Raw genomic sequence first — 13,493 nt, 5'->3', positions numbered from 1 at the left:
TACCCGTGCCACTGGCTGCGCTGTCCCTGGAGCAAAGCGGATGTATGCCAAGATAGTTAGCGCCATTACTAAAACCTCGCACCTTGTTAAAACCACAACACTGATGTGTTAGTGTGCCATAAACACGTGGCTGATAAGGATCTGATAAGGATTTCAGAAGTGACTTTATCGACACCAGTTGAGGAAAACAAAGTTATCCTTAAAAATGGCTTTAAGTTGTCAGTAGGAGCGCTTGTATTGATTAACAGTGGTAGAATGGAAGGTCACAGAAACAACTACGCTTTATGTTTTTTGCTACTGGGTATGGAAGTTTTCTGAGAAAGACAATAATTTCAAGTTATAATAAATGTAATGTCAAATTCCTGTAATAAATTTCATATTCCCTCAGTAGAAATAATTTCAAAGTACTCCATTAATATCTGTTAGATGTGTTATAGGAATATTCTATAATTCCAGGACCATGATTCCTCAAAACCAATTTACAGTCATGCAGATTTTTATTGCCAGAGCTTATAACTATTAAAAATCCTGGTAACATAATAAAATGTGGAAACTAAATTGTCTATTTAAAACTCTGGTTTCTAACCTGTATGTGAGAGCTGCAGTCGTGGTATGTACTGGTTCCAGGCCCTTTCAGCTCTAATAGCAGGCAGAAGTAACTGAAGCAGCATTGCCATCAGCGGACAGACGTGCCCCATCCTCCAGAATCCCACACACCACATCTCCAGTTTCTTCTCGTAACAATGCAGAAAGTGTCCTCTTTCACATCACTGTTTTGCTGCTGTGAAAAACACAAGGACAGAGAAAAAAATATTTTTACTGATGAAATTTAGCATCTACCGGAAACTTATGATGAGAAGCATGTGTGGATGTATTAGCTTTTCAGGATATATGATTACTGGATGCTGTCAACGGGTAATGGGACGAATTCAAGCTAATCACGGACTAATCAGTCTGATACATTCAGTTTGTTTTAATTATAATCAAGACATGAAATTGCCTACAAGCATTTTTTAAATATATGTGCCACATGTCAAGGACAACATTTGCTCCCATTGGTCCAGATTGGTACACACAGGCAAAGGATTCGCCCATTAAGTTTGAACTAAATTTTCCATAACACATGTCCACTTGTTGCCAACTACTTAAGAGTCCTCAGAATTGACAAATGACCAAACAAGGGGGAAAATAGGCCCTTTTCCTCTTCAACTTAAGGATGCCTCAATAAGGCTAAAGAAGGCTCCAGATGACATTCCTGCACTATGACACTAGCCCTGTTGACGTCTGTCTTGTTTTCTGAAAAAAGTGAACCATTCCAGCTGCACATCCTCATTTGTAGGGCCACACTCTGGGGCTGACGCCATCCTGAAGCCAGCAGCACTTGGAAAAGTGCTTCAGGATTTAAAGTGGTGACAGTACCTAAGAGAAACAGACCCTTAAAAGACAAACATGATTATTCAGAAAGCCGCTACCTGATTGTGACGTTCGTGTGTGCCAGCGTGTGACCTCTGCTGGACAAGGGTCACCCTGAGGGGAAAACTGATGCATTGTTTAGACAAACGTTCCCATGGCTAATCAGCCCCCTGCAATCTTTATTCTATTTCCTTACAGAGGTCACACTATATAAACAAATTGCTCGTGTAACCTCAAAACACTTCAGTGGACACTATAAACACAATAAATAGATGTTGTAATGGTACAGCTAAAACATTCTGAAGATACTAAGAAGACCAATGTGTAGAATAATTTTTAAACCTATTATCCTTTTTATTTTTAAACCTATATTTTCTTGCTCTGCTAATTAGCTGGCTGAGAAACCAAAAAATAGGTTTGTTGAATAGTTAGTCTTCTTTGTGCTTGCTTTCCATGCTAGGCCTTTTCCCATGCTGGGGTTTATTGTCGACAGAGCCATAGAGACCCACTTATACTACCTCAAATACCCCTGTGGAGAGTTTCAAATACAGGCAAAATGAGCTTAAGGCTAAACATATGCAAAATGGAGATAGGACACATTTTTCCATCCATTCACAACCTCAAAAGCTATGCCAATTAAGCTGCTACACAGAAACTTTCAGCAGGATTTCAGAAGGACCTTCAGCATACAGAAACCATTGAGACAAACCTTTGAGGCACATGAAGTCTAATTCAACACCAAATTTAATTCCAGCATAAAAAGCCCAGCTTGAGTCACCCGTTACCACTCCATGTCCACAAGCCCTGGGCGTCTGCTTAAGCTTCTCGGAGGCAGATGGGGATGATTGGAGAGCATCAAAAGGTTTGGAGGAGGCGACAGCTTTACGGCAGCAGTTCAGTTAAGTCTGATTTACACCCTGGGCCCATTCAGTGTCCGTAAGATCTGGACCCACGCCTGAGACTTGATTTACAACAGCAACCGAAGTGCAGGTGCTCGAATCAAGAAACGATCAAACGGCCTATACTGACTTCCTCCAAATCACTGCAAAGGTATTCATCTTTCTGTTGAGGAAAATTAACTCACTGTTGAATCAGAGACAACATACTAAATGTGAGCTCTGCAAGGTGAAAGCAATCCATCTGGTATTAATAAAATGAATTTTGCAAAATTGTCCTTCAGGGGGTTTTACGTTTGTGTTAACAGTGATAGAATCCAGTTGGTGGAAACGAAAGTATCTGAATTACACCTCATCATTTCCCATTAAAACTGAGATTCTTCATAACCATGATTTATAAGGAATTATAACTTTGATTTATGAGGAATAAAGAACATGGTTTCCATCATCATTATTGACTCTAAGGAGGCTTCGTGTTGGCTGTATCGCTATGTGCTTACTACTCAGTAAAGGAAGCTGTGCATTTATGAAACTAATCTAGTAATGATTAAGTGCACTCAGGTGACCATGCGTTCTAATTAACAACCCAAACCTAGCAGGTTTGGTAATTTGTTAGTATCTGACTTTTTGGGTGTGTGGGATTAGATGGAAAATTGGTTTGCGGTCTAAATGTTAACTTCCTGTTTGCATCCAATTTAAGATATTGTAAATATGCTTATTTGGGGAAAATTTGTAATCTGAAAATCTGCATTTGTATATCAAGTCCAATAAAAAGTTTCTATGACCCAGACAAAAGTCAGTCATTAGCTTTTGAAATACCGGAAAGAAAACAAACACAAAAGTGTGGGAAAAGCATCACACACCAGGAAGAGGAAGTAGCTGATATTCAGGCACTTCCATGTGACAAGACTGTTGAATGTTACGCAACCTGGTCTTTGGCTGCTTCCCCCACTATGACTTTGTTTCCTTGGAAAAGAAAGGCCGCAGCATTCTGGTGTAGGACCTAACAAATAACCTAAGCCATTAAAATGAGTGACAGAGAAGCAAAATTATTCCATGCAATATCTCATCAATCTTCCAGCCAAAAGCCATGAATGCCTGTTTGCGTGACTTTGAAGTAAAGAATTTGACCATTGAGAATGGGTTCAAAGAAAAGGAGTTCAAATAGCAGGTGGTGGAATACCGTGACATTTCTTGTGAAAACGTAGACCCTATAACAAGAGCAAACACACACTGAGCTCTTCCCAGTAAAGAATACTGTGCTGAAAAGGCGGGACATACATGCAGAGGTTCAGACAGGGACATGATGGAGGCTGTTGAGCTAAATGCAATGCAGTGTAATGGATGAGTGCCTTTACTTCCCTTAGTGGCCTTGGTGGGCCTGTGATTGGTCGGACTGGAGGGAATACCAAGGCACTGACTTTGGCTGTGTTTCAGCAATTGTTCCCTATGTAACATCCCACCCTTTAGATTTTCCTGAAGTAGGTCAATTAATCAGAAATGTGAGACCTGTTGATAAAAACTCCTGAATGGACTATATTTCAGAATTTCAGAAAAAAATGTGATGCAGTAAGATGACATGAATATTACAAAATCATATTGCACTTAATTACTATTATGGGGCCAGAAATGAATGGATTGGCGCTGACATGTTTAATTCCCAATGAAAGTATAAGCATTTAAGCATCACATTCATTTCTGCATTGAGTGACCCAGTAGAAATCCATAGCAATCTCTGTATTAACATAATATCAGTATCTTTGAGCACTTGCGTTGGTTTTTACTACAATGTGGGATTTGGACTTTTGGCTTTCAAAATAATATCCATGCTTGCGGCCCCACCACTACCAGGCGTCCAAGCCGAGCAGATTCTGCACGTGGGCTATAAGTGTTTTATTTGTAATTGCCTCACAGTCCAAGAACCAGAGAAGGAAAATAAACCCTACTTCCTACTGACTTTTCCAAAAGTTTTAATTCAGTAACTGTAACTATAACATCCGTGCTGCCGAAACCCAGCACCTGCTGCACATCACCCAGTGCTGACTGTAGAACTATATCGACTAGTCTGATTAATCAGTGTGCACAGATAACAGAAATCTTTCCAGAATGAGGAACATGTGAAAACACTGATGAAACCGAGCATAATAATGTGCAGCACAAAGCTGTTATATAACTATGCTGCTAGCACAATACACAGTCGAGAGAAAATAAAGATGTTTAGCCAGACTCAAATAATATTTTTATTTGCCATGTGAAACACTATAGTTCATAGCTGAAACATTCATCAAAGTCTTGGTGACTTTTTGTTGAGGACGCAAATGTGATCAAAAAAAATTTAGCAGGATAACATAAGGACTATGGTTACACAGTCAGCCTCTTCCTGAGAATTCAGACTTGTTTGTTTCCCTTAGTGTGTATTAACACATTGAACTGGCTCTTGCTGAACTCTTGCTGTATATCACACTGTATTATGTTACATTATGTTAATTTATGTTTATGTTATGTTTATAATAATTTTTTAGCCTAGTCATTTAGGTTTCTGGTCAACCAAAACAAGGGATTAGGCAAAAACACTGGAGCTTCCACTTGCCTGGTGGTCTAGCTAATTAATTAATCATTTGTCCACCCCATAACATCACAAATGCATACCTTAGTTTTGCGCTAGCAGTATGATCATAAAAATAGTGGCTTTTCTCTTGTCAAAGTATAAATAAATTTTATCATAAAAAGTTCACCATCCTTATAAAAAGCTGCAGAAAACAAAAGCACAACCTATTCAATTGTGTTATATTTTGAGGGGAAAATCTGTGATCTTTAGTGAGCTGTGAAAAGGATTGCCACCCTGAGAGCACACAACAGTGGACTCAACCAGCCGAAAAACAAGCAGCCCGGTCCCCACATACAAAGACAGCAGCTTAATGCACACCGGACATGTATCCAGGAGGGCTTTGAAGGCAAGCACTTTCTAATTCAAACCAGTTCTTTTCATTCTAAAGCTCAGACACAAGCATTTGGATGGGAAACAGTTTCTATAGATGATCTTTTACTGATCTGGCCAGCTTTATCGCTATTCACTTAGCCAGAACAATTAAACAAACTATGTAGCCTGATTGGTCAGGACAGTTGACAGATTTGTCTCCTGTTTCAGGAATCGTCTTGAGGAAAAACACAGGGAAGAGAGCGTTAAATGCCTCTAATCATTCTCATGTTTATGAATTGGCAAAACAATGAAGATAACAAGTGTGATAGCTCCTGTGCTACTGTAGGTAGCCAATGCCAGTAGGGTAAGTAAGGAAGAATGACAATGCAAATGCCTCTTATTATCCTGCATAAATATATTATATATATTTCCTGTATAAATATATCCTGTATAAAGATATTCCTAAAATTATAGCCATTTGTCTACATCCTTTAATACTAACCAAGGCTATTTTGTGGACAAGTTTGTAGAAATAGCAGTTTCTGAGACATCTGTTAGTCATATACTTGCATATTTAGGACTGAAGAAACACAGCTCTCATCCAAATGTGTCCCTAGCCACAGGGCAGGCAGGTTATCTGATGAGAACAAGGTGTGAACATTTGAAACGGTGCCCTGTAGTTGAAGGACAGAGACCAATGTTTTCTGTCAAAGAACCCCCACTCATTAAATGCCTGCACACAAGGATACAAAGATTACAAAGATATTTCAGCAGTGTATGATAAATATGTCTATCTTCCTTAGCTGTCTACATCCACACTAATACTCCCATCCTCAGTGCGTACTCTGGCATCTTAGTTAATGGGAGAACATTCTAGTATACACTAGCATGTTGGGTGCACTTGAAAATCATCAGGAAAAACTTGCAGGTCTTTATGCGTCAGATATCAGCTAGGCAGTTTAGTCCTGCGGACAACACTCCCAAAGATCTCGCGAGCTAACCTCCTACAATAACAAAAAACACCTCTGCTCCAGGTCTGTTCTGGAGTGGGTGAGCGCTGAGCCAGAGAAAACTCCACTCCTTCACATACCAGGCCACAAGGCCAATTGGAGCATCAGATTCCTCACCTCTGCATACCAACATCTGGCCAAGTGGAACAGCCAGGAAGGCAAACAGATGGACTGTCCACTTTAGATGTTTCGACTTTGAGAACATCCAGGAGTTGCTCTTAGGCCCAATGTGGACACGGGGCATGTCTGTCTTATGCTGGCTTCTCCTGAATGAGTAAAAGGCATCAGCTTGAGCCAGTGCATCAGTTTAATTTGATTACCTATATTAAGGAGGACTTGTTCACAACGAGTAATCAAATACAGATTTATACAGATATAGTCAAAGTCATTTCCTGGGGGTATTTTTAAAGTGAAGAGCAGAGTTAAAAAGTATCAGCGCAAACACTTTACACTGCTGTCTTTACTGTGAATTTAACATGTAGGAGAGACAAATGGCAAGAATTCATTGTACCCCGCAAAACCTCAGTCACCAGCCTAATAAAATTGAGAAGCACTGACGAGAGCAATTCATGTCATTTTCACAAGGGGTCTTGGTCTGAGACACATCTTTTCATGTTTATGACCAAATTCCAGCAATTCTAAGTAAACCTTTGTTTATGCAAGCCATTTAGCAGTAACAAACAATAAGACAAAGACGCGTGAGAAGTTTCTCAGGAAGCATGTGTTTTTAGGGATGTGAGGGACAAAGGACGGCAGATCAACACGATGAACAATTCTGAAGATGTGTGTTCACCAGTTAGAGTTCACAAAGTACAAAATCTGTATATAGCCAATAATATACAATATCAATATCTAACTAAATGGTCAATTAAAATAACTAATAATCGTTTGCCATATGCCACATATCTTCCCAAAACCCCTGTAGGGATAAGTTTACTGCAGCTTTTGAGGGTTTGTTTAAAGAAATAGTTGCCCTATAAACTGTACAATCATTTACATACCAGACCATATTCAAGAACTTTCCCTGGAAGTCTAATTTTTTTTTCCTTCTCTTAATAATCTGACAAATGAGTTACATTAATGACCATACAGTTTTTTACTATATTGCTGCCATGGTGCTTCTGAATTGTTGATTCTGATTGATCAGAAGGTGTTGATTAATTTTGTATGACAGCACAGCTCAGATAGTAGTTCCGGCTGCAAGATTTATAATTATAAGCTTATTTTAACACTGTACATTATCGTTTCTATAGTAACAATGTACCAGGGACTTGTATGGCAGATGCTCCACATCAACAGATTAAAGAACTTGTAATTGTTGATAAGGTACATTTGTCTGTGAAGAGATGTTTATTTAACATTTTGGAAGGAGACTGCAGAGTCAGTGCTTTGGAACAGTCAGAGGTAAAGAAGTTCCAACAAGTCTTCAGAATAAAGGAATTTGTGCTTTACTGTTTCTTGGTAACATAAACTGCATTTGGTGTCCTATAGAAATGAATGTTTATAGCTACTCTGTTGTAAGCAATAACAGGAACTAACTTGTTTCACGAATGTTCCACATTAAATGTAACTATAAATGGCTAAAAAATAGAACTGACTTTTTTAATAAATGAAAAAAAATCATTAGAATTGGCAAACTGCTATAATGGAAGTGAAATAAAATCTTTGTAATGTACTGTCATGACATGAATCAACTTCTGTGTGGTGCTCACAGTTGGGCCACATCACATTACCCTGTTGTTGATTATTCTCTAAGATCACACCCTGTCATGTTTTATTCCTTACATAATAAAGAGCAAATTGTATGTAATATATTTCTAATAATACTGAATGACATACATTAACAAACATCAACGAACAAACTATTTCAAGCAAACAGACTATTACTTCATACTGTATTCCAGATCAGAAATGGAAATTAAAGTCACATCTTCAAATCTTTGGCAAGCACTTTACAGCTTGGCACATATACAAACAAAACTGTATAAATCTTGTGTATCAACAGTACGGCTCAGCAGTGTGTTAGTTTTCCACTGTACATATATTGCAGCGGTCATGCAATAATCAGTCAGTCTCATTCTTATAAATAAGTGATGACAACAACAAAGTCCAGATGATTTCTAGTGAGATTAATCTTAAACATTCATATTCAAGAATATGGGTGATGGAAATATGTTACCCAGACACCACCAACACAGTTTGTGTTGCAATTGCCAAGGTTCATAAAGACCATTTGGGCCAAAACCTCCCATTTCTGTATGATACACTCTTGCCTCATAAGTCATCAAGCATAGATCTATGCACAGTGTCAGTGTAGATTCGCAAATTGGCTGCCTGACAGTTCTCACATGTCTGCTCAATCTCACTCTTAATCCCCAATGCAACCCAAGAATCATACTTGCTTTACACAAGCCACTAAGTGTTCACAACATGAAACAATTTCAGCACTTTCCTAAATTTGATGGAAGACATTCATAGTGATTCATTTGGTATTCCGAGGCACCCGAGGCACCCATACAACCTCCCTGAATGACGATTACGTCTCGTGACACAGCAAAGCCTTAGAAGGAAAGAATGACCTTGTCTTTCACTGTCACCCTCTCACCCGTACCCCTGCTGCTGTCCATAGGAAAGCACTCTTGGTGCGATCTGGGAATCCTAAAACAGCAGCAACCGGGAAAAAAGTCACAGAGATGAGTAATCTGTCAAATTTACATGCACCTATTTGGGGGGTTGACGGTCCACCTACTGCAGAAGATGGAGGTTTGAGGCTGATTTCTACTGACTGCATTAAAATAAACAGACACTGTGGACTGTAGTTGATTTTAAACTGGTGGTTGATGTGAGAATTGGAATGAAGAGACTTCAGAGTCAACAAATAAAATGAATAGCAAGGATTAGAATAATGCATCCTTTAAGGTATGCAAAGAACTGTCTGTGCATGACACAGACGGCGCAACAATATGTTGGAGTTCTACCTAACCAAATGTACTGTTAAAACGGATTGCAAGGTAACAGTAAGGCCAAGGAGCACAATGTGCAGAATTCTTCCAGGTAAACAAACCTAGTTTGGGTTTGTGAGTGAACAAACACAATTCGGCATGTCCTGAACTTGTGTTTTTGTTTTAGCCTGAGAGAGACACCACAATGTGTTTTGAATGACATGATTTGTGTTCAAAACACAAAATGGCCACACTAATAAAGATCATGACAGTTTGCCAATTAGATGCTTGGAGAAGATCCAAATGGGAGATCTCCTTTCAGAGGTTTACAGAAATGTGGCCTAAGACTTTACTTTGCTTAGACAGCAGGCAAACAGATGAATAAAACTCTTTGGTGTAAAAATGTCCATCTAGGATCTGTTTTGTCTGTGGATGCAGAAAAGGAAGTTGATTCTAGATCAGGCTTTAAGCTGCTTGATAAATATTGGCTCTGCTCTTGCCTTTCCCTGTGGGGTGTCTTACAAGTGAAAGGAAGCTTTTCAGGACACAATGTGTTTCTTTGGTTGTTTAGTCTGCTTTGACTAAAGAAGACACAACGCCCGCTGCACATCAAACCAATTAGCTTCAATGGGACGATAAATAATAAAAGTGTGGCCTTGCCAAAATCCATATCAAATGGACTCAGCACTGTGTTATCAAAGGGAATTAGTTTATACACAACACCATCCGAACAATAAACAGTAGAGCTGTCAAAGCAGATGACCTAAATATAGTGCTTAAAAAGGTGAAGTGTACTGTAGAAACATTGGGCCTCATTTACCAGCTAACAAATTTATTCACAACACTTTCACAGGAGCTGGTTTGGAAAATGTTCGTATCCTGCAAGAGCTGCGGAGTTGGTGTAAATTTACGTACGGTATAAGAAGACTCACTAATGTAAACATTAAATGATAGCCACTCTTTAACCATTTAGTCATTATTTTGTCATTTTCATTTCTTTGTGAGGTTTGCCTTTTTTATAGGGCATCACTAAAAAGCAAATCAGCTGAGCTAAGCACTTGGAAATTTACAGGTGATTAACATTCATCAACATACGCTTGTGAGTACGAAAAAATAAATCAGTGCTACTGAAACCTTTGTAAATCTGGTGGGAATTTTTAGTTCGGTCGGGTCTAGGAAAACACTTACACACAACTTTACTAAAACATTGATAAATTAACCCCATTGTACATATAAAACACAGTTTATATTATATTTAAAATCGTATCACAATAAATCTGCAAATACTGAAAAGATACACCAATAACATTCTTTCTGAGCAAAAATTGGACAGTCTTGGCCATTAGATCATTTACTTTGTTTTTTGTTTTTTTTTTATATATTTTAATCAAGTTTTTCTGAATTGTTGCTTTAGGCTTGTCATCAAGTCTCCAAGTACTGACAACATAAATGTATTGGTGCTTAACAGATGACATAGGGTGAGATTTCATCACTGGTGGTCTAAGTGACCTCATTTCTGTTTGGATGTCACACCACCCATAAAACACACATTCATAATTCCCCATAGCGGAAGCTCAAGATGTCCGTCTGACGTTCAAACAGTAGATCAGCCCACACTAATTCAGACTGACACTGGAGCCAGTTTGTTTAATACAGTGTCAATATCCACTTTCCTGTCTCTCAGAGCCCTATTCTGACACTTCTTTACGTGGCGCAAGACAACACTAAGATACAACTTTTCTTTAAGGAGTTTTCTCTGTACGCATGTACACATAGGGCTAATTGTAATATATAGTGCCCGTATTAGCACATTTCATTTTAATAGAAATGCCTGTTGGGCTAGAGAAGCATAATTATAAGACAAGTTCTTTTGCCACAATTAAGCAAACTACTTCCAGAGAACTCCATTTATCTCTAAACAGGTCCCTAAGGCATTGGTGGGGACATTTACATATAGCCAAGACTGACCACAATTGCAGGGGCTGTTATGGCCTCATCAGTATATGCTGCTTGGTAGGAGAGCTTGTAAAATATTTCAGCTCAGTTTATATACAGGATGTCATGTACAAGAGGACATATAGAAAAGCAAGGAAGCAATTAGAGTTACTGTGGCTTCCTTGGCCGAGGTTTCAGAGAGCAATTTGCTGAGTCTTGTCAGGAGAGATGGAAGCTAACCGTTGCTACATTACGGCCAACTCCCTGATGCTACTTGAGGTCATCAACATGACAACATGATGCTAGCATGATGCAAATGATTTACACAAAGACATGTAATCCCAAAATAAACAATTTGAGGAACAGAAAATTACAAGGATAAAACAGACAGGCATAATCCTTTGGTAATATCAGTTTGCCTTTTTTGCCCCTCACCACGTTGCAAACTCATGAGCGAAGTCCTGCAGGATGATACAAGAAGGGAAGTAAATCAGAGACGAAAAGCAAGCGCCCGACAATAGGTTTTTATCTCTGCTCATGAGCCTGTCCGATGCATACTTCCCCATAATCTCCAGCTGATTTATCTTGGCCCTTTTGGCCTGAGAAATTCCAGTGCTGGTTGTTATAGAGTGAGAGAAAACACAGTGAGAGCTCTGCACTGGGAGGCAAGGTTCCCTGGAGACTTAAGGGGTCATCGTGGCACTCCCATCCAGTCCAAAGGGGCGCTATCTCTGTCTTTGCGCCAGGTGTAGCACACCCTCCTTTCCTCCGCCCTTCCATTACTACTGTCTGAAAAGGAATCGATGATTTCATCTAAGCAATAGCATTTCACTTGGGTCCAAAAAGAGAAGGTCATGACAACAATCAATTATCATGATAGCATATGTGCCATATAATAAATGGTACACACATGTTTAAGGACATTTTAATTTATTTAGTCTCTATTTATTATGATAAATCATCTTTGCAAGGAAGCCCTGGGACAGGGCTGGCATTTCACTATACAATGATAGTCCAAAAAAGCTCTCAGAGGCAGCGATGCTAGAATGATCACTTAATAGAATCAGATCCCTGTGCTCCAGATAAGTGGCTTTAGATTTTGTGGCAAAAGTTTGCAACTAAAGGCTACACGTTCACGTAGCTTATCAAAAGCCTTGACACTCATTTGGTTATCAGGGAGATTGTTTCTGTTTTTGTTCGAGTCCAAACACTGTAATCACAGCCTCAGGAACCTTGAACTTAGCCATCCTGAAACGGCAAGCAAACATCATCATCCTATATTAAAGAAATCCCAGAGAAGGTCAGTGGAACTAAAAAGTAACAAGTGCCACTCCATTACAACCTGGAATTAATGTACTCTAAGAACTAACAGCTGCGCAATCCACTCCTAACAGCAGAGCCACTCGAAACCGAGAACAATGGGAAACAAAAATAGCCTGGTTTTTACGTCAAGCGTATTTCCGCATTACATCATCAATAAGATTTTTTTTTGCAGAGGAAATAATGTCTTGGATCTCTCTGAATCACAATGTGGTATAATTTTTGGCGACCACTACTACAGCATCTCACCATCGTGTCTGTTGCTGTCCTTCAGATCTACAACTGGTTGTGTGTATAGCGGAAACCTGCCTCGGTCTGCCCCACATGGACTCACTTCCAACCAGTCATCCCGAGGTTGGCACCAGCCAGCACGTTTGCTCAGATGCACGCTGGGAAGGAAGTGCACTGCTGGGTAAAGCTCTGTTATTGTTGACTTGATGAAGATAAAGGGCAATTAATTAAGATAATAGAGGAGCAATACAATAGTCTATTGAGGTGCTTGCCAGGAAAGACGTTGCTGTCTTGCCAACTCATGGACCAAAACACGCAAACTGAGGGTGACGAAATAAGTGCCGTTTTATTACAAATGGCCAATATGTTTAACTGGCGCTACAGCTGGCAGCATAAAGAGGCCACCTGTTCAGATCTGCAGTTGTAAAAACCCTCATAGGAAGGACAGTCAGATAAAGTGTAACTAATTTTTGTAACTAAAGTGTCTAGTGACTACATATGAACACAGTTCATACTGCATAAAATTTTATATTAGAGATAAAAACCAAATTTCAATGTCATAGTTTATATAGTTATGAATTAAACAAAGAAGACATTTCTCTGCATGTGAGAACTTCACTATATCTACTAAGGATCATAATCTAAACATCATCCACCCTTTCTTTTGTTTGTGTGTTTTTACATGTACGAGCACTCTGGAGAGCACATAAATACACTTTTAACAATGGCTTCCTTCAAAAGTCTTGTGAAACAGCACTATGTTTGTTAAAAGACATGGCAACTGGTACATTTAATAATTATTTCAATTTGAGTCTAAAGCATCAGA

At 39.1% G+C, this 13,493-nt stretch overlaps 1 protein-coding gene across 4 annotated transcripts in view; it reads right to left on the bottom strand.

Moving 5' to 3' along the window:
* The window catches only part of si:dkey-49n23.1 (semaphorin-3D), a 62,440-nt gene that overhangs the window by 37,655 nt on the left and 11,292 nt on the right, over nucleotides 1-13,493 (bottom strand). For 3 of the 4 annotated variants that reach the window (XM_034314025.2, XM_034314027.2, XM_053227011.1), the window contains one exon: nucleotides 587-781. In XM_034314025.2, coding sequence (XP_034169916.2) covers nucleotides 587-722 — 136 coding nt within the window. In that variant the 5' untranslated portion in view covers nucleotides 723-781. The remainder of the gene's footprint in view (nucleotides 1-586; nucleotides 782-13,493) is intronic. The other variant, XM_034314026.2, reaches the window with a different exon arrangement.

Source organism: Pangasianodon hypophthalmus, chromosome 20 (genome assembly GCF_027358585.1).
Source record: "Pangasianodon hypophthalmus isolate fPanHyp1 chromosome 20, fPanHyp1.pri, whole genome shotgun sequence".
NCBI classification, from domain to species: domain Eukaryota; kingdom Metazoa; phylum Chordata; class Actinopteri; order Siluriformes; family Pangasiidae; genus Pangasianodon; species Pangasianodon hypophthalmus.
This window is presented reverse-complemented; position numbering and strand designations above follow the sequence as displayed.